Here is a 21663-nt window from a genome sequence, read left to right on the forward strand (position 1 = left end):
ATAGTGACTCAGACTAGGTGAACCCCACAAGTGTGTACATGGTGCAAATTCCATCTTGACAGATTAAATTCCTGCCATCAGATGAAATGGGGGTTTGAAGTAGAAAATAAGTTGCATTACAGAAAAATAAAGAATATTAAATTTCTTAGGCATGGTGGCTCATGCCTGTAAATCCCGGCACTTTGGAAGATTGAGACAGGCAGATTGCTTGAGTCTAGGAGTTTGAGACCAGCCTGGGCAATATGGTGAAACCCTGTCTCTACAAAAAATACAAAAATTAGCTGGGTATGGTGGTGCCTGCTTGTAGTCCCAGCTACTTGGGAGGCTGAGGTGGGAGGATTGCTTCAGCCCAGGAGGTGGAGGCTGCAGTGAGCTGCAGTTACACCACTGCACTCCAGGCTGGGTGACAGAGCGAAACCCTGTCTAAAAAAAAAAAATTTAATTTCTGCCACACTTGCCCCCAAAATAGGAAGAGGAGTTTTCATGCATTAAGAGCGTGCAAGAAAAGGAGACCTCTTACAGGCATGAGAGCTGGGAGAGACTGGTCAGACCTGGCAAGAAACCACTGTTCAGGGGACTTAAAAGAGAGCTCTAAAAGTCAGCCACAAAGGCCAAATTACCCCAGGGGTCAAAAAACATAAAGACTGAGGCTGGTCAGAGGAAGCCTACCAAAGAAGCAGTAAGTATGGATGCACAGTTTTCTTATAAGAGAGCTGTGTAAATTGCTCTTTAGAATATTTTGTTGTATGACAGACATATGTTCCTTTTGTACTTGTCTGGGAGAAAACTTTCCTTAAAGCCATGTAGATAAATGGTTTGGAAAAAAAAATGCTGGTTGGTAAGGGCAATGCCAGGACGCAGGGGAAAAATACTTGAAAAAAATTAACAAGAACTGAGTCTCAGAAAGATTGAAAAGAGTGAAGTGACCAAGAAGCCTGATTTTTATTGGAGAAAATTTTGTTTGATTGATTTTTTCTTTTGATCAATATCTTCTAATTTTTTCTTTTTATCGATATCTTCTAATTTTTCTACAACAAACATGTTTTAGTTGTGCAAATTTACAAGCAGAGAGACCTCTACAGTGCAAGGGGACTCATAGTGCTTGTGGTAAAGAGGCATTTATGATTCTAATCTCCCTTTTTCTGCATTTGAGAGAAGAGGAGGAAAAAAAGGAGGAGAAAAAAAGACAGAAAAAACCCCGTAGTTTCATTTTCTTCCCCATTAGCTGAGTCCAGATGTCAATGAAAGAACAAACATCTCCAGTGAGGAGCCAGGAAGAAAGCAGAGGCAGGGAGGTCCCAAAGGGGACCAGGTCTTTAGGGGCCCAAAGCCTACCCTTAGGAGCCCTCCTCAAGGAGTTACTGCAGACTCAATAACAGCCTACCTGCAGGATGAACCACAGCAGGTTACTGTGCTTTTGGGATTGTACTGGTGGTGACAGGAGATGGATTTTGTGACCAGACTAATTCCATGCCAATAAAAATTCTCATATAACCAAATATGTTCCAGATTGCAGTAAATAATACAAAGCTCAGATAAAACAGAAACCACTGCATTGAAAGTGCAGGAATGGTTCCCTGGAGCTCCCTGGAACTGAATTTGACTAATGGAAGGTTTTAACTTCTCCAATGAGTGCCAAACCAGCTATAAGAGAGAACTCCTGATATGAACGCAATGCATACCTGTGATAGACCAAGACAGAATAAGCCATTCCAAAAGCCAAAGCACCCAAGGAAAACCAAAAGGGAGAAGAGAAATACAGACTCAGAAAAGAAAAATGGCATTTGATGACTCAGAGTAGATAACTGATTTGTTCTTAGGAATCAGGTAGGGTGAAAAGAGGTTCTTCAGAAGGGGGTCAAATCCTGACCCATTCAAGAGTGTACACCCTACTTGGCTCGGTGCCCTTCTGTATTGGGGTGGCCTCTATGCAAAGAGAACTGGATTCTGGCTCTCAGAAGCTCATATTTCCTCTCTGTCAGGGATCTTGTTTAGCACATGATGGAAATTTTGTCCTCATCAGCATCAGTTTTCAAAATTCTACACACTGATACAAAATCAAGAGGGACGAAAGAGTCCCTTTGGGACGTTTCATATCATGAATTATCAGTCCCTTCCTAACTTTCCTGGGAATTTCATCCACATACAGAGGTCCCATTGACTTCTGTGGTTCCTGTCAAAGCCAAATTCAAGAATGGAAAAGATGAGCTGGAGTCAATTTCATGTTTTGGACTCATCAGCTAAGTTCTGTTGCAGTCGGGGGTCAGAGCAGCTTAGCTTTAAAGAGGCAGAAATAAAAGAGCTTGCTATTCAAATAGCTGGGGGTTTCTAGCCTGCTGATTGTAAATGGATCCAATGATTTACATGCAGACCATTGAGCAGGGGATGAATGAACAGCAGAGCTCTGCAGTGTCTTTTTAAATATGCAGTTCAGCCTGTTTTGGTGGTAAATGTAAACATGTGCAACTAAAGGAAGTGCTGGTGTCAAAAAGCCTTGCCAATTTTGTTTTATTTTAACTCTACAACACACAAGGGAGAAACCGAGTTTAAGAAAGTTCATTCAAACTTGTGCAATCCAAATGCTTTCTAGAGACATAAAACATTGGGATTTTGAAAGACTTCTCTGACTTAAAGATGCAATAAGAAAAGTTATAGTTTTTTATTCACTTAAGCTAAAGCCTCTCTGTACAATATTGCTCACTCTTCCAGGAAGAGAATGGAGGAAAATTGATCATGGCATAGTTATCATAAATTTGTTCCTTGGAGTCATGTGCTCTGTGTTATCTGTAAATAAGTCATAAGACTTTGCTTCATTCACTCATTCATTCATAGATTCACTTTGTTCATTCAAAGAACATCTATTCAGTCCCTCTCTTTACCAGGCATGGTGCTAGGCACAGGACATACAAAATTAAATAAGATGGATTCAGTTTCATGTAAGGTAGAGTAAGTAATATCACTCCCACCAAATGCAGCTATAAAACCTGGATACATTGAGCAGGTATTTAAATATCATGAGAAGTACATATTAGCGGGTAGATTGAGGAACAGACCATAATTTGAAGTACCACTAAACTGATGGTGAGCTTATGACTTTTTTTCCTTCTGGTATTCCCTGGCCTAGATTTAAGGCAGCCTAAAACCTAGACGTGAGCATTGCCAAGAACAGAGAGAGAGCTCCAGGAAAACCTTTTAGTACTGACATGAGGAGTGCAAAAGGAGTCTCCTAAATTCTCCATTTTCTTTTGTCCTTCTTTTTCTTTTTCCTAATCTCTCACATCACCCAGATGGACAGTAGGCACCTAAAACTCAGGGAGAGGAACTTCCTTTCTGATTGGAAGAACTGTGGTTCCCAAAGGGTGGCGCAAATGCCTGTTGTTTTTTTTTCTCTATCCTCCCACCACTTGGCGCCTGTATTAAAGAGTCTGACTCAATTTTTGATGTTTGCTGACAGCTTTCAAACCTCACCACTCCCCCTTCCCCTTTGGCCCCACATCTGGGCAGGCTGATGTAAGAGCTCAGATACTCCTTGGCACTGGATGGAAGTTCAAACCATGTAAGAAACTCTCACATGCAGAAACTCTCACCCAGCCTCGCCCGCTAGCCATCATAAAAACAAACCTGTACTCTTTGTTGGCTCTCTCAAGCCATTTTCAGATCAACTTGGGGACTCTTTCTGCTTTCCCCAGAAAGCTTCATTATGTGTGTGATAAGCCTCTTCTTACTCTCTTGTTGCATGTGTGGCATCATTGATCTCAGTATCCAAACTAAATTTTGTTTTGGGGAGGAGCCCATTTCATTTTGGTTGAGTGACCACAACAACCCTAGACACAGGCCCAGTTATGGGAAATGCAGAGCAGATTAGGCTCAAAGAGGGATACTTTAGGGAACCAGAATGTACCAGGGAGATCTCAGAGAGGAGAGAGCTGGGAAAGCGACCCCAACAAGTTGTTTTAAAATTTGAGAGTGGGTGCAGTGGCTCATACCTGTAATCTCAGCACTTCAGGAGGCTGAGCAGGGAGGATCCCTTGAGTCTAGGAGCTCGATACTAGCCTGGACAACATAGTGAGACTCTGTGCCTACAAAAAAAATTAAAATTGGCTGGGCATGGTGGCGTACATTTGTAGTTCCAGCTACTTGAGAGGCCGAGGTGGGAGGACTGCCTGAGTCCGGGAGTTCCAGGTTGCAGTGAGCTATAATCATGACATTGCACTCCAGCTTAGGTGAGACAGCAAGACCCTGTCTCAGAAAAAGAAAAGGCAAAAAAGAAGGAAAGAAAAGAAAAGAAAAGAAAAGAAAGAACGAACGAACTTGGGCTTATTCCCAAATGGTGCATGCATAGATCTGATCATAAAAAGCACATCTTTAGACTTTGAGAACTGAACTATGGGAGAGACGTGGGTAACCACGTGCCAGACTGGCCACTAGGTGGCATATACATCAGCGGGATCTGCATTGCACTGCAAAGCCTTTGCAAACAGAACTGACATTGAAGCTGCAACCCACAAGAAGGCTGGTCAGAACTTGGAGCTTGAAATCAAATGGTTTGACTGATGGCTAACGCAAAAATGTCAACATTTCATCTGATTAAAATAACACCAAGAGTCTCATAAGATAATATTCAAAATATCCAGGATATGATCCAAAGTTATTCAGCATACAAAGAACCAAGAAAATATCAATTTACATGTGTTAAAATTCACAAAATTCACAAACTGTACACCAAAGAAAGTGAGTTTTACTGTATATTAATTTAAAAAATGATGCCATTTGCTTGCAGGAAGTACACAATCTAGTTAGGGAGATAGAATCATAAATGAATAACGACATGATGTTTAGCACCTTATGATGATTTAAAACAAAAACATGGATAAGATAATGCGGGAGCACAGAGGGATACCTAGCCCAGTCTGGGGTGTGGGGATCAGGAGGTTGAGATCAGTTTTCAGGAAGAACAGATGCTTTAGTTGATTCTGAAAGAACAAGTAGAAGAAGTTAGGTAAAGTAGAAGGTATTCACACCTAAATAAGGGGAAAAGTAGGGGTGGGAAATACAAATGGTTCTATTTTATTGGGGTACTAGCTGACAGGCAGGGAGTGACAGAAAAGATGGAGGATGCCCCAGGACCAGGTCATGGAAGGCTTCAAATACCACCTTATACCACATTTAACCCTATTAGAAATCCTACTGGGAGTAAGTTCTTAGTTTTGTCAACATTAACACGATGGTCACGACACAATCATGGCACCCCTGTGGGCCTTGATCTCTCGTGGCAGAAACTATTGGTATGCAGCAGCATCTGTTTGGTCTTCTCTGTTTTGCAGCTTCCCTTGCAATGAGATTGGCTGTGTGATCAATCCTGCCTATGGATGTGAGGGAAAGTGCTGCATGCCATACTCTGGGTTTGGATGATAAGTATCCAGGGTGCCTTTCCAGAAGTTTGTTTCCCTTTCACATTGACCTTAGAGGCCATGTGTTGAAGGGCCATGAGACAAGATGGAAGGAACCTGGATCACTGAGTCATCACTTGACTGACCAGGAACATCTATGAAGTGGTTTGCACAAGTGTGCAATAAACTATCCTCCTGTTAAGCCACTGAGATTCCATACTTTGTTTTTTTAACACATTATAGCCCAGCTTATTTGACTAATAGTTTCTCCATCTCTTTTTCAAGAGCATGAATAGCCTTCCTCCAAAGTCTTTTCCAGCTCCATAAATCCAACTTATTCTAAGGAGGCCCTCCTCCAGTCAGCTGGCTCCTTCCTGGTGCTTTGCTCAGGCTTCTTGGGATCTGTCCTGCCTGTGTTCTTCCTCTCCAGGATAGTTCTATATCTTACCTTGGAGAAGGATCATGACACCAGAGGCACTCAGGATTGGATAGGCTCTCAAAGCTCACCTAGTCTACCTTACTTTCTAGTTCCCGAGTCACCTCTACAACATCCCTGCCAAGTGGTGGTCCAGGGTCTGGTTATTGAAAACCTCCAGTAACCAGAAACTCATTGCTTTGACCATACAAAAGTTCTTTCTCTCTCTACATTCTCAAAAGCACATTACACTGTCCATAATGACTAATCACCATGGACTGCGCCTAAGTTCTCCTTATTTCACTTTTTAAACGAATAAATAGTGACTCCATTTAAATGAATGAGTAGTAATTGCATTTGAGATATCTGAGCCTTTTCCCAACCTCTTCCTATTATGGTGAGATTGGTTTTTTTTGTTTGTTTGTTTACACAATGACTGTTTCTTTGATGAATTTGTGTGGCCTGTGTGTGAATTCAGAAATTATCCTTTTTTTTTTGTTTGAGACGGAGTCTCGCTCTTGTCGCCCAGGCTGGAGTGCAGTGGCAGGATCTTGGCTCACTACAAGCTCTGCTTCCCAGGTTCACGCCATTCTCCTGCCTCAGCCTCCCGAGTAGCTGGGACTACAGGCACCTGCCACCACGCCTGGCTACTTTTTTGTATTTTTTAGTAGAGACGGGGTTTCACCGTGTTAGCCAGAATGGTCTCAATCTCCTGACCTCATGATCCACCCACCTCGGCCTCCCAAAGTGTTGAGATTACAGGCGTGAGCCACCGCGCCCGGCCAGAAATTATCCTTATGTCCATCAACTCCATGTGCCCACTAGCAGAGAGCTCTTTCTTTTTTTTTTTTTTCTTTTCTTTTCTTTTCTTTTTTTTTTTTGAGACAGAGTCTCGCTCTGTTGCCCAGGCTGGAGTGCAGCGGCCAGATCTCAGCTCACCACAAGGTCCGCCTCCCGGGTTCATGCCATCCTCCTGCCTCAGCCTCCCGAGTAGCTGGGACTACAAGCACCCACCACCACGCCCGGCCAATTTTTTGCATTTTTAGTAGAGACGGGGTTTTCACTGTGGTCTCGATCTCCTGACCTTGTGATCCGCCTGCCTCGGCCTCCCAAAGTGCTGGGATTACAGGCGTGAGCCACCGCGCCCGGCCCGAGAGCTCTTTCTTTGAGAATATCTTGTCTGTAATGTCAAGGACAAAGTCCGATAATAAGTCATAGCTGTCCTGCAGTTCAAATCTTTGGAATCTTTAAGTCTCTATATGTCCACGGGGAATCTCTAAAACCACAAACATTTTTAAAAAGTCAATACAATGGAAGAAGAAAACAAAAATGAATATCCTTACCTGGATGGAAAGTTTTAACATGAAAGCTTTTTGTAGTGAGGGACTCTCTGCTATACAGGCTATTCAGTTCATAATGCTGGATAATCAAATACAAAAGTACAAAAGGAAAAATTGACCTGACGCATCAAAATTTCAAACTTATACCTTGCAAAAGGCTGCTGACAGCATGAAAATACAGACCAGAAGAAAACATTTGCAAACCACATGTGACAAAGGACTAGTGTTTAGAATATATAAAGAACTCCCAAAACTAAACAGTAAGAGAAAAAAAATCCAGTTAGAAAATGGGCAAAAGACATTAACATAGTTTGGATATTTTCTCTCACACAAATCCCATGTTGAAATGTAATTCCCAATGCTGGAAGTGGGGTCTGGTAGGAAGTGTTTGGATCATGGGGGCACATCCCTCATGGCTCAGTGCTATCTTCATGACAGTGAGTTCCCATGAGATCTGGTCATTTGAAATGTGTGTGGCACCTCCCCTACCTTGCTCCTGCTTTTGCCATGTGAAGCGGCTGCTCCTACTTTGCCTTCCACCATGATTGTAAGCTTCCTGAGGCCTCCCTAGAAGCTGATGCCGGAGCTATGCTTCCTGTACACCTGTAGAACTGTGAGCCAATTAAACCTCTTTTCTTTATAAATTACCCAGTCTCAGGTATTTCTTTAAAGCAATGCAAGAATGGCCTAATGCACACATAAAGAGACATTTCACTGAATAGTGGCAAATAAGCCCACGAAAATCTCATCATTAGCCATTAGAGAAATGCAAATTAAAACCACGATGAAGTCTTCTTATAGTGCAGCTGCCATTACCGCTGCCCTCTGCCCTCTGGCCCATCAATCTACCTGCAGCATGAGCAGCCTGCACCTCTACAGCACATCGGTCACTGGCTCCCATAAAATCAAGTCCCAGCAGAGTGAGGTGACCTGAATCCTGGATAGGAAGCGCATCCAATACCAGCTAGTGGACATCTCCCAGGACAACGCCGTGAGGGATGAGATGCAAGTCTTGGTGGGCAACCCCAAGGCTGCCCCACCCCACATTGTCAATGGGGACCACTACTGTGGGGACTTTGAGCTCTTCGTGGAGGCTGTGGAACAAAACATGCTGCAGGAGTTCCTGAAACTGGCCTGAGTCAAGCTGGCCCACAGTTCCCCTGCCGGACTCCATTACTACACTCTACTTACAGCTCTCCTCCGGCCATGAAGAACCTTGTGACCAACTCCCTGTCATTCCTAACTTGACCTTAGAGTCCCTCTCCACAACGCAAACCACTTCTCCCTCTCTCTAAATGTAGTCTCCTCTTCTCCATTCAAAGGCAACATTCCTTACCCACTAGTCTCAGAAATTGTCTTAAGCAACAGCCCCAAATGCTGGCTGTCCCCAGCCAAGCACTGGGGCTGCCATCCTGCCTGGCACTGGCTGATGGGCATCCCTGTTGGTTCCATCAGCCAGAGCTTTGCCAAAGGTCCTGCAATCCCTCTCCCAGGAGGACCCTAAGGACAATTAAATGTCCTGTTCCATTGGAAAACACACATACACACACACACAAATACACACACACAACAAAAGAGAAAACCATGATGCAATATCACTACACACCTAGCAGAAGGGCTAAAGTACAAAATAGAGACACCACCAAATGTTGACAAGAATGTGGAGGAACTGGATCACTCATTCATTGCTGGTAGGAATATAAAATGGTACAGCTACTCTGGAAAACAGTTTGGCAGTGTCTTAAAAAACTAAACATGTACTTGTTATATAATTCCACTCAGAGACATTTATCTCAGGGAAATAAAAATATATCTTCACAAAAACTATCTGTACACAAATGTTTATAGCAGGTTTATTCTTAACAGCTCAAATCTGGAAACAATTCAAATGGTTAAACAAACTGTGGCATAGCCATACAGTGGAATACTGCTTAGCAATAAAAAGGAATGAACTATTGATACATGCAATGACCTGGATGAATCTCCAGAAAATTATGCTGAGTGAACAAAGCTAATCCCTAAAGGTTGCTCATGGTATGATTATATTTATATAATATTCTTGAAATGACAAAATTATAAAAATGGAGAACAGATGAGTGCTTACCAGAGGATAAAGAGAAAGTTGCAGTGGGTGGGGTAGTGGGTGTGGTTATAAAAGACCCACAGGAGGAAAGGATCTCTGTGGTGATGAAAATGTTCTGTATCTTGATGGTATCAATGTCCATGTCCTGTTTGTGATATTGTATTAGAATTTTGGAAGATATTAACATTGGGGAAACACCACTGAGGGAAACTCTTCATATTATTTCTTATAACTGCATATAATTCTGCAACTATCTCAATATAAAAACACTCCCCAGCCAGGCACGGTGGCCCACGCCTGTAATCCCAACACTTTGGGAGGCTGAGGAGGGTGGATCATCTGACATCAGGAGTTTGAGACCAGCTGGACAACATAGTGAAACCCCGTTTCTACTAAAAATACAAAAATCAGCTGGGTGTGTGGTGGGTACCTATAATCCCAGCTACTCGGGAGGCTGAGTCAGGAGTACCACTTGAACCCAGGAGAAGGAGGTTGCAGCGAGCCAAGATTTCACCATTGCATTCCAGCCTAGGCGACAAGAGCAAAAGTGTCTCAAAACAACAAAACAAAACAAAACAAAACAAAACAAACCCACTTTTCATACCTACGTTGCAGCCCATACCAATTAAATTACAATGTCGGGAGAAGAAGTTAGACATCAGTATTTTAAAAACATGTCCAGGTGATCCCATAGGCAGCAAATTTGGGAACCACTAAATTAGGCATCTCAGAAGCCTCTGAGATGTTTAAGAAGAGAAAGAAACAAAAGTTTTCCTAAAGTTCTCTTTATAGAGATATCTTTGTAAAAAGGAACAACATAGACGCATCCTATTACATTTTGGCCATAGCCTCAGTCAGTATGAGGGAGAAGCCTTGGACATTTCTTATTCATCTGACTTCACTAATTAAAAACTTAAGCCTAAAAGTCAACATTACTAACTACTTTGCTACTGGAATAATTTACCAAAAATGTTTTGTTTATTTATTTATTTATTTATTTTTTGAGTTGGAATCTCACTCTGTGCCTAGGCTGGAGTGCAGTGGTACGATCTCCACTCACTACAACCTCTGCCTCCCAGATTCAAGCAATTCTCCTACCTCAGTCTCCCCAGTAAGCTGGGATTACAGGTGTGTGCCACCACACCGGGCTAATTTTTTCTTTTTTTAAAATTTTTAGTAGGGATGGTGTTTCACCATGTTGGCCTGGCTGGTCTCGATCTCCTAACCTCAAATGATCCGCCCACCTTGGCCTCCCAAAGTGCTGGGATTACAGGTGTGAGCCACCGTGCCTGGCCCCAAAAATGTCTTAAAAAGCCATTTCATGAATAATGCAATTTCTTCCCCTGCATCTTCATCCCAATACAGTAGATTTACAGTTTCTCTTTCTGGGGTTTTAGCCAATAGTTGTCCAAAAATATTAAATGGGAAAATTCCAGAAATAATAAGTTTTAAGTCGTGCACCATTCTGAGTAACATGATAAAATCTCACACCATCTGCTCCAGTCCTCTTGAGATGAAAATCATCCCTTTGTCCAGCATATCCATGCTGTATATGTTACCCTTTGTTTAGTCACTTAGTAGCCCTCTTGTTTACCAGATTAAAAAAACATAGTAGACTGTAATACAGTTCAATACTATTCAGTTTCAGGCATCCACTAGGGGTCCTGGAATGTACTCTCCAAGGATGAGAGGGCTACCGTAATCTTTATGAAGTGTAGCCTGAGAGGTGAGCTATAAAAATGCTCCTAGGTGTTCCACAGCCTGCGTAAGGTGTTACAGGTGTGTTGTTCTGTTTTAAAAGTAACACCTCATCTACACCTGGCTGGCATTTCAGATCCCTTTAATATTCACTCACCTTCTTTCCAAGATTTTTTTTTTTTCTTTTCTTTTAACACAGGGTCTCTCATGGAGTGTAGTGGCACAATCCTGGCTCACTGCAGCCTCATCCTCCAGAGCTCAGGTGATCCTCCCACCTCAGCCTCCCAAGAACCTGGGACTACAGGCGCATGCCACCACGCCCAGCAAGTTTTTGGTATTTTTTCTAGAGACAGGGTTTCACCATGCTACCCATGCTGGTCTCAAACTCCTGGGTTCAAGCCATCTGCCCTTTGGGGGCTCAGCCTCCCAAAGCTCTGGGATTACAGGCGTGAACCATCATGCCCGGCCCTTTCTAAGAAATTTCTTAGAGATCCCGCTTAAACTTGTTATAACAAGCAGCCCTCTTAGAACAAACTATAAAAAGAAAGGAGAGAGAAAGGGACTGAATTGTTTCTCTTATTAAACTTGTACCCAATTTGACCTTAACAGGGAGTGCGTCCCAATGCATTGTTGAGAGGGTTTTAGAAGGTTCCTGAGTTGCCTATTTTCAAGTATTATCACACTCTATTTTTCAGTCTAAGCCTTGTCTTGGAACTTTTTCTTTTGAATTTAAAAACATTGTTTAAAATGTGTGATCAGAGTAACACTAATGTAATGAGAAGAGGCAACCTTATCAGATAAGATCATCTGTTTTTCCTGAAGGATGCCATTTTCATTGCATTAGGGTTGTTTGCTCATAGAGACCTGTAGACACGTAGATTAACCCTGCACACCAAGTCTTCTTTCTCACCAAGCGAATTTTCTGTTTGATTTTTACACTCCAAGAATCACAAGTACAGTGGCATCTCCACGGGGACAAACAGAATAGGAAAGATTGAGTTGTCTTTAATATTTGTTTTTTTTTTTATTTTCAAGAAAATCTCTTTTAGAAAAGATGAAGTTGTCTTGTCCTTACATGCCAGTGAATGCATGTAAATCCATTTACCATAGAGAAGAACACAATTCTTTCACTGTTAAAGCCAAATAGAAGAGTCAGTAGTCATCTAAGACAGAGGCTCTTCTGGTCTTCAATGCACAGAGACATGTTGCTTTAAATTCAGTTAAGGGTAACCAATGAAAAACAAGCTACACACAAAGATTACCTTTCACCCCATCATGCAAAGTTTCCATTCAGCAACATCTGGAGACTGCACAGCCCATTAGATTTAAATAGAAGACTCAGAGGCAGAAACCATATCCAGCCCAGATTCTTTGTGAACATAGCTTGTTGCTGAACCAATTCACTCTGCTTCTAATTCACAGATCTTCAGCCCTAAGTAGCCTCAGTTGGTTCTTATGAGGCACAGAGCCCTTTCCTCACCTAGGGCCTTTGCTTGTGCCATTCCTGCTGCCCGCATTGTGGCTCCCCTGGCTCCTGGCCTGCTGGCTCTCTCTCAGACTTCAGGTTTCAATTAAAATAACAGCCTTTCCCACTCCCCTTACTTCAGAGTTAGTCTCTGACTTGGCACCCTATTGATTTCTGAGTCCTATTCCAGGGCTTGACATCTCATAGTTACTTGTTGAATTAATAAACGTTAACTCCAAAAAATAATAAATGCTTCCTCCAGTTAAAAAAGTAGATATTACAACATTTCTTAACAGAATATTAGTGACAAATAAAAACTGATCATCTTAGCTGGGTGTGGCAGTTACAACCACTTGGGAGGCTAAGGTGAGAGGATCACTTGAGCCCAGGAATTTGAGGCCACAGTGAGTTATAATCTTGCCACTGCATTCCAGCCTGGGCAACAGAGTGAGACTGTGTCTCTTAAAAAAAACCAAAAAGAGTGTATTTTAGTTAAACATACACATGCCTGTGATCATCAAATACCAAGACTATAATGATTAGCTCAAGCTGTTGAGAAACAGAAGCTGACTTCTAATGGTGGCATGCAGTATGCTCAGGCAGAATTGTAAATGGGTGCCACATTGAATACCTGACCATTCTATTTCACAACTGTTCCTCCTCTGGATGCTTATATGCATTTATTGTCTATTCCATTCACCCATCCAACAAGCACTACTACTGCTTTAAGGCTCTTATGAACCTCTTCCACTAAATTTTAAGCTTCTGGAGACAGGGACAGCTCTTTTTAATAATAATGACAAATACTATTGAGTATCTCCTATGTGCTAGTCATAACATTGTGTGTTTTCCTGTATTAATAATGTATGTGATGGAGCTTTGACTTAAACCTGGACAGAATGACAGCAAAGCCTGCACACCTATACTTTTCTTAAACCTGAGTCTGGGCCAGGCATGGTGGCTCATGCCTATAATCCCAGCTCTTTGGGAGGTGGGCAGACCACTTGAGGTCAGGAGTTCAAGACCAGCCTGGCCAACATGGTGAAACACTAGCTCTACTAAAAGTACAAAAATTAGCCAGGCGTGGTGGCGGGTGCCTGTAATCCCAGCTACTCGCGAGCCTGAGGCGTGAGAATCACTTGAACCTGGGAAGCGGAGGTTGCAGTGAGCCGAGATCACACCACTGCACTCCAGCCTGGGTGACTAAGTGAGACGCCATCTTAAAACAAAAACAAAAAACAAACAAAAAGCCTGGATCTTAGCTGTTTGCATGACCTTTGGTGAGTTGCCTGTTTCCTCCTCTGTAAGATAGGGAGGATAGAGTATCTACCTCAAGGGTTGTTGTGAAGATTAAGAGAGTTGATACTTGTAAAATGCTTAGAATAGTTTGAGGCACACAATAGGCACTCATTAAATGTTTGTTGTTTGCTGTTGTTGCTATCATAACCATTATGGCTTATAGGAAAGTCCCCTGTCTGGGAAACCCTCAGTCCTTGTTTTAGCATGGAAAGCCCCATGTCCTTGGTAAAAGTTCAAAACGAGTCCATATGGCAGGCTGAGGACAGAGAGTCAGCCTGGTGCCCTGGTGGTCACTCTCCACTGTCCTGTATCTTTTTCAGAGCCAACCTCTGAAAAACTGCCCCTTATGTTTTGTAATTGCCACCCTCCCAATATTTCAGGACACTGTACTACTTAGCCAACAGGGTGTATGGAAATCATACACCTTTTTTTGCACATTCTTCTATGCAGTAAGCTTGCCCAACCCGCCTTATTTTGTTGTTGTTGTTCTGTTTTGTTTTGTTTTAGGCTTTTAGCAGCCTGAAGCCATGGTTTTTAGTTTCTGTCTCTAGTGAAGCTGAAAAGAGGGATGAGGAAGGGGCTTTATTGGCTCAGCCAGAAACAGAAACTAAGAACCCATGACTGTATTCTGTCTCTTTAACATCCCTGATTGTAGACCATCACTCTCTTTTCCCCATTTCCTGTTAACTTTTATAATTATCTCTGAACTCTGAGAGAACACTATTTGGTGTTTGCAAATAACGTGCTAAAACGCCTTTCCTTGCTGAAAGAAACACTAGCATCTAGTGCCCCCTGCTGCCCTTTCATCGGAAAGGCAAGAAGGATGAAAGTTGGATTCATTGATAGTAAAATTTTTACTTGTAGAGATTTCAACAGGAATCAGTATAAATATCCTAAATTATATTCACGTTTCATCTTTTCTTTGAACCTACTCCTTAACTTAGTTTTTTGTCTTGCCTTTGCGAACATTCATTTTTGCTTAATTATGTTTTTCTCATTTATATTTGCTTCCCTTGAATTTCCTTTTGGTTGTTTTGCTTTTGGGATTTGAACTTGTCTTGGCTGTTTTTCATTTTGGCCATGCCTTGACACGGACGTGCGGGGGCTAGACGCTGCGGGCTCGGCGGGCGGAGGGCGCATGGGAGCCTCTTGGCCCCGGGCCTGCACCTGCAGTCCTCCCGTGAGATCTCTGGGACCCTCTGCAACGCCCTGGCTCTGACGCGTTGCTAGAGGACAAACCCGCCGGGATTTAGAGCGCGGCCAATGGGACAGCGGTGCATGGCGGAGTATCAGGCAAAATCAGCCAATAAGCATGTAGTTTGGGCAAGGTGGGTCCGTCTCCTAACTCGTACCTTATAAAGTCCGCCAGCTGCTCCCACATAGCCGTGCTGTCCCAGGCTGAGGCGATTGCCCGTCTGCAGGGTGTGTTAGAAGCAAATGAGAGGAAGAAACACTTGGGGACGACGGGCGCCACCGAGAACCCATACGAGGCCGCCCCAGACGGCGGGTCGCCAGGTGGGGACCAGACCGGCGCCAAGGCCGACCAGAAGAACGGCGGCAAGAACGAGGGGGACGCGGGATAGGTGCTGTGGAGTTGGCTGGACCTGTGGGATCGACGTCTGCGCCGTCCAGGAACCGCCCAGGAGAGAGAGCGGAGCCTCGGGAGGAGGATGTGCTCTCCGACCCGGGCAAGGTTTCCCATCCTTCCCTCCCTCCTCTCTCCTTCCCTCCACCTGGGCTCGGAGTCAGGATCTGACCGCGGGCTGTGCCCAGGAAGACTGAGTTCCTTGAGAGTGACACCTGGGCGCCAGGGAAGACAGGGATAGAAGAGACGATAGCCCTTTGATAAGAGGGTTTTTAGACTAACTTCCAGCTGTGATGAGTGCATGGGGCCTGCGCCCTGAGAGGTTGCCTTTCCTTTTCCTCTCGCAGCCTGGGAGTTTGCGGTGGTGGTAAGTTCTGTTAGGGGCAAGGTGGATCGCAGTAAGGAGGTAGAGTAGATTTGTGAACAGCTGTCGGAGGTAGAATCTTTGCAGACCCAGAGTGGGTGGGTGTAGACACTTTGCCATGGGTGGTGGCTTTATTTGTAATCCTCCCAGTGAAAGCTTTGGGAAATCCAGCCCTCCTAAACTCTTGGCTTTCTTGTAAGACTTTCTTTTTTTTTTTTTGAGACGGAGTCTTGCTCTGTCTCCCGGGCTGGAGTGCAGTGGCCGGATCTCAGCTCACTGCAAGCTCCGCCTCCCGGGTTTTACGCCATTCTCCTGCCTCAGCCTCCCGAGTAGCTGGGACTACAGGCGCCCGCCACCTCGCCCGGCTAGTTTTTTTGTATTTTTTAGTAGAGACGGGGTTTCACCATGTTAGCCAGGATGGTCTTGATCTCCTGACCTCGTGATCCGCCCGTCTCGGCCTCCCAAAGTCTTGTAAGACTTTCTTGTAAGCGCATGTCTTCGTCGTAAGACTTCTCATGGCTATGTGTCTCACCCTACCGTTCGTCTCACCAACAAACTAGAGCTGGGATACCAGCAAAAAGGACCCAATTTTTATTTTTTACCATATATTTTTTTACCATATATTTTATTTTACCACATATTTTATTTTACCACATTTGAAGAGGTCGTTGACCATCTCCCCAAAATGAATCCGAGCACTGGAAGACCAAGAGGATTGACGTTTGCTATCTTCAAAGGTGCAGCCTGCGTACAGAAGGTAAGCTGTGTATTCCATCAAAGGTCTGTGTGTGCGGGATTGCATTTCTAAGAGAAGGCATTCCTGGATCATGATCATTTTGTCTGAGCTGCATGTGGCCAAGTGCACTGGGGGAAGCAGAATTTAGGAACTTGTTCCTGTACGGATTAAGTGAGAAGTGAAAAGTATTAAATATATGGGTTGGAGTGACACAAGAAGAGGAGAGTAGACATTCAGTACCTGTTTCTGTGCCTGTTTGGGCCCCTGCGCTAAATGCTTCACATATGAGAATTAGAAAAACACTCAAAGATGCCTGAGATAGGCATTTCAGTGCCATTTTACAGAGGGAAAAACTAAGATGCAGAGAGGATTAAGCAACTTGAAGAGACCGCATAGTGAGTAGAGCGTGGAACAGCAAGGATTTCAACCCCAGTAGCCCAGCTTTATGTCTGGAGAAAGCAAGTCTTAGATTGGGACTGTCAGGCCAGGAAGAAAAGTCAGAGCATGGACAAAGGCTCTGACGGAGTGAGGACCGTTTTATATGTGTTGAGGTAAACCAGGTGGATTTCCATTTTGGAGGAAATTGGGAAGTCAGGCTTGGGTAGAGAGTGGTGTGTTTGGAGGGCGTGAAATATTTTGTGCATCTGTATTTTGTATATTCCATCTGTGGTGGAATCTTGTGGCTCAGAAAGAAAGAACCTCCCTCGGGTAATGCTATTAAGAAATGCCAAAGAGAATTAGAACTAGAGTCTACCTAACCCCCTTCTCAGAAGAAATTGTCCAGGTTTTAGCACCGAAAGTCTTACATCTTGGAAAATTGCACTGTCCCCAGTTTTAATGCTAAAAGTCCCTCATTCTGGGAAATCCCTTAGTTGTGGTTTTAGCACTGACAGTCCTGCTTCCTAGGAAACTCCTTACTTCTGATTTTAGCCCTGAATGTCCCCAAACCCCTTAGTCCTTGGCAAATCTGGATTTGATCCACCTACGCTTCTGTTGGAACAGATCCTAGATCAGGAGCACAGGCTGGGCGGCCATAGCATGGACCCCCAAAAAGCCACTGTCATGAAGAAATATTCTGTGAAGAAAATCTTTGCAGGGTATTTGAACTCCCAAAGCCACTGAGAAGAAGGTAAGGGAGTACTTTGGTGAGTTTGGGGAGGTGAGTTTCTCCCCAGGATATGGTTTATGTTCTCCAGCAGCCACCAGTGGATGCTTTTTTCTTTCTTCCTTCGCTGGTGGAGTTGTCAGTGGAGCTGCTTTCTCCTCCTTTCTTGCCTTTGGAGGGCCGCCTTTTCTGAATTCCCTTTAGGGCCTGAGCCAGGGGAAGGCATTGACCCTGAGCTTTGCCTGTGTTTCCAGATGGAGGCCATTGACCTTTCAGTGGATCTGAAGTCTAACAAAAGACAATGTCTTATTTTCATCACACCCCAAAGAAGAGGAATCTGTGAGAAATATTGTGGAGAAATTTAACACTATCAGTGGAAGCAAGGTGAGGAGTCTCTGCATCTATGTGCCTCCCCTCCTACCTCTGGAGAGGTAGCCCTTTGGTTAATGGCAACCCAATAGGGTAACCAACCATCCCAATTTTAGCACTGAGAGCATTGCGTCCTGGGAGACCCTTCCCTGGAACGTAAATAATGCTGGTTTTAGCAACAAGTGTGGAAGGTTGGAGGAAATGTACAAAACTCATAAGTTTTAGAGGGTCTGAAAGCAACATTGTCTTTAGCATCAAATGGATATGGCACAGGTTATCCATCATCTTTTGTAGTTGTCACCCACTTGACCACTGATATTGGCAACCATGATTTGTAGTTCAGAATGGTCATCCATCCATGGTTGCATCATTCAAAGCGATGTGGCTTAAGTGTATATAGTGAATATTAACAGTTCATCTTTGACTTTGCCCGTGGATTAATTGGTGTGCTTTGTAACTACATAGTGCTAGTTTAATTTTTTAACATTGTGAATATTGTGACCATGTTTTCTAAGAGGTCAGATGAGAATGATTATAATGTCAATGCAACCATGATCCCATTACTGAAGAAGAAGGCTAAACAACTATGTAATTTTGATGATGGGTGGAAGGACACCTACTATTGAACTAGGAAGGTAAATAACCAAACAGAGCATACTGCATAATATGCAGAAAAAAATTTGAGATTGGACATGGTGGAGAAGGGGATGTGCAAGCACATATGGAGAGCAAATCTCACAAGTAAGATGGGACGGGTGAATGCTTCGAAACCAATCGAAAATACTTTTGTTTCACAAAAGACACCAATGTTCAGTCAAAAATAGCAACTGCTGAATTAGCATGGGCATACCAGGCAAACAAGCATGCATTGTCATAGCGTCCCCTTGATTGCTCTATGAAATTGAGTAAAGTTTCTTTTTCTGATTCAAGAATTGCAGCTAAAATACCCTCTGGACAAAGAAGAGGGGAAATTTTGATAACAGATGTGTTGGTCCCTTACAGTGTAAAGCGAATTTCTGTCATATCTCACCAACAATCCTGGTTTCTATAGTACATCAGTTTTAAGTAATATGCTGAATCATGGCAGCAAAAATATGTTTCTTCCAGCTGTTAGGTACTTTGACTTGAAAATAGGAGTTTCAAATCATCTTCTTCATTTCTACGAGGATTTTAATGAAACTGCTGAAATCATAAAATATTGTTGATATTTGTCTAAATACAAACTAGACTTAGCTCATCTATCTGCATATTTGTCAGACAGTGCAGATGTAAATTTTGGCAAATTCTATTCAGTCTATAAAACTTCTTACCAAAGAAAATGAAAAGATCGTATTCATTCAATGCCTTGTACATCTTATATACAGCACTGCTAAAAAGGGATGTGAGTTGCTTAAATGTGATATTGAGACTTTCATAATGAAAGCTTTTGGTTACTTTTCAATTTCCTCAAAAAGTGCTGAAGCACTTAAGGAGATTTTTGACTTCACAGAAATGGAAGGTGATAACCTCTTTAGACTGTGCCTACAAGATGGCTGTCATGGCAGCGAGCCATAGAAAAGATGCTAAAATGTTGGCCTGCCATAAGATCATATTTTCAAAGGACAAGAATAATGTCCTTTGACATTGTTTGGGATCTGAAAGGAGAAAAAAATCCAGAATCTGAAGTGGGCCTTAAAAAATCAGTAAGTCCCTTGTGACTTTGATTTTTATGAATCTGTCTCTCAAAAGCCAGGGTGCCCCTGGAAGAACTGAGACAAATTGAGTTTCTGAACATTTGAAAATGAGGAGCAGACTCAAGATATACAGGGTGTAACCATCCCGTGAGGCCCTGCCTTAGCAGCCAGTCAGTGAGGCTCTTCGCCTTCTTTCCCTTTCTCTGATTCCACCTATGTACAACTTATGAAAACTTGCATTACTATAGACTGGGAGTTCTTAAATTGGAATCTGTGAATCTAAAGGGGCCAGAGGATAGAAATCAGGAAATCTGAAAACTTCGATGGAGAAAAGAAGTTTTCATTTCTTTCCATCAGGAAAATAGGCAACAAACCACAGCAGTATTAGTACCTGTGTCTCTTTTGTCACTAGAAATCACAGATATCCATGTTACAGATATCTTAAAATATTTACGTACAGCACCACTTTGAAATTATAGTAATTAGATCCACCCCCTACGTCTTGTAATCTTTTAATATGTTAATAAGGAAACACATCTATTATATGACAGATTTAAATGTTTAACAATTTGATTTCAATAAAATTGCATTTCAATAAAATTGAAATTTGCGTTTCAATAAAACTGGCTTCCTTTGCAATCCTGTGTATTGTATTTTGTGCATTTCTCCAGACTGCCAAAGGGGTTGGTGACACATTGAAAGTTAAGAGTCTCTGCTGCGGATCATGCATAGAAAGCTTTACAAAATGGTTGAAGGGAATAGGCTTTCCTGTATCCTTACCTGGGCTACAGCCTTTCCATCAGCTGGAGAAGGCAACAGTTAGTGCCTATGAGTTGAGAGGGCAGTGATCCCTTTGTGTAAGAACCATCCTGTTCCCACATATTCAAGGGTATGCAATTCCCATAATATACAAAGTTTTTCTTGAGGTTTAGGTGATATGCCTTGAGTAGGAATATCATGAGGCTGTTTCCAGCTTCGAGTGTGTTAGTGGCAGGGTGGAAGGGATCTCAGAGCATCTAGTCTTGGCCATATCTTAAATCCAGGCACTGAGGTCCAGAGGGGAGTTATTTACCCAGGTCACATCAGATGAAGATACTGAAGTATTCCAAGAGGGTTTTAGTTTTATTCCAAATAGGGTAAGTGTTCTGAGAGTGTGAGGAGAGAACGGGAGGAGGCTGGGGTAAGGATGTACATAGAAGGGGATGGAAAAGAGTGCTGAGAGAACTCAGAACCAAATTTCAGGCTGTCACTTTCTCCACGCCACATTCCAGTGCCTTGCCATCAACTCTTCTGTGAATCTTCAGGAATTCTATTAATTCCCCAGGACCAACTTAGACTTTCATAACTTAGATGTAGTTATATTACTTCCCTGAAGCACTTTTACGCACAAAGAATAGATGTAGCAAACAAACTTCACAAGATTTAATTTTTGAGTTTCCTTTTTTATTCTGAGGAATTCTGCTGTAATTCTCAGTGACACAGAACCTTTAGAGCTACTTCACTATGACAGCCTTCTTCAAATCTCCGAAGGGCTGTTACATAAGGAAGAGGGTTGGAGTTCTGTATTCAATCAAGAAGGCAGAAGAATAAGATGATAAGTTGCTACAGAGAGGCATACTTTAAAGTCAATTTAAACTGTAATCCCAGCACTTTGGGAGGCAGAGGCGGGAGGACTGCTTTGAGCTCAGGAGTTCGAGACCATCCTGGGCAACATAGTAAACCCCGTCTCTACAAACAAAATAAAGAATTAGCTGGGTGAGGTGACACACACCTGTAATCCCAGCTACTCGGGAGGTTGAGGCTGGAGAATCACTTGAACCCAAGAGGCGGGAGGCAGAGGTTGCAGTGAACTGGGATGGCGCCACTGCACTCCAGCCTGGGCGATCAACTGAGATCCTGTATCAAAAAAAAAAAAAAAAAAAAGTCAATTTAAGGTTCATTCCTGGAATTGAGCAGATCGCCTTGGATTAGGCAAGATTTTAAGTGCTTTCCAACTCTGGAATTTATACCTTTCCCTGTAGATATCTAAGCCCCGCAAATCCTAGGCCCGAAGTTTAAAACTAGGATCCTGATCTCCCAACCACTTCTAGATGATCCCATAGTGTAATGAAGGGTGCTTGGGCTTTGAAACCAGGCAAACT

General features: G+C 43.0%; 1 protein-coding gene and 1 pseudogene across 4 annotated transcripts; both read left to right on the forward strand.

The window, feature by feature from the left end:
• Nucleotides 1-8001: 8001 nt before the first annotated feature.
• Nucleotides 8002-8572, forward strand: LOC117088713 (annotated as a pseudogene).
• Nucleotides 8573-15051: 6479 nt separating this feature from the next.
• LOC117087355 lies at nt 15052-20080 on the forward strand. Of its 4 annotated transcripts, XR_004438778.1 has the most exons (4): nt 15052-15642; nt 16302-16396; nt 17378-17504; nt 17735-20080. XR_004438778.1 is itself a non-coding variant. In XM_033217434.1 (3 exons), exons 1-3 carry the CDS (start codon nt 15128-15130, stop codon nt 17495-17497), a joined length of 471 nt encoding a protein of 156 aa, XP_033073325.1. In that variant the 5' UTR covers nt 15069-15127; the 3' UTR covers nt 17498-20080. The 4 variants fall into 4 exon arrangements, 1 of the variants encoding a protein (XP_033073325.1); XR_004438777.1 differs by having other exon boundaries at nt 16302-17504; XM_033217434.1 differs by having other exon boundaries at nt 15069-15383; nt 17378-20080.
• Nucleotides 20081-21663: the final 1583 nt, after the last annotated feature.

The sequence above is a fragment of the Trachypithecus francoisi genome, unplaced genomic scaffold, assembly GCF_009764315.1.
Source record: "Trachypithecus francoisi isolate TF-2019V2 unplaced genomic scaffold, Tfra_2.0 Lachesis_group10, whole genome shotgun sequence".
Taxonomy (NCBI): domain Eukaryota; kingdom Metazoa; phylum Chordata; class Mammalia; order Primates; family Cercopithecidae; genus Trachypithecus; species Trachypithecus francoisi.

Coding starts and splice junctions, on each gene's coding strand:
- LOC117087355 (XM_033217434.1), top strand. CDS start 15,128: ATGAGAGGAAGAAACACTTGGGGACGACGGGCGCCACCGAGAACCCAT. Junction 15,384..16,301: donor TGCTCTCCGACCCGGGCAAG/GTTTCCCATCCT, acceptor CCACATTTGAAG/AGGTCGTTGACCATCTCCCC. Junction 16,397..17,377: donor GTGCAGCCTGCGTACAGAAG/GTAAGCTGTGTA, acceptor CTGTTGGAACAG/ATCCTAGATCAGGAGCACAG.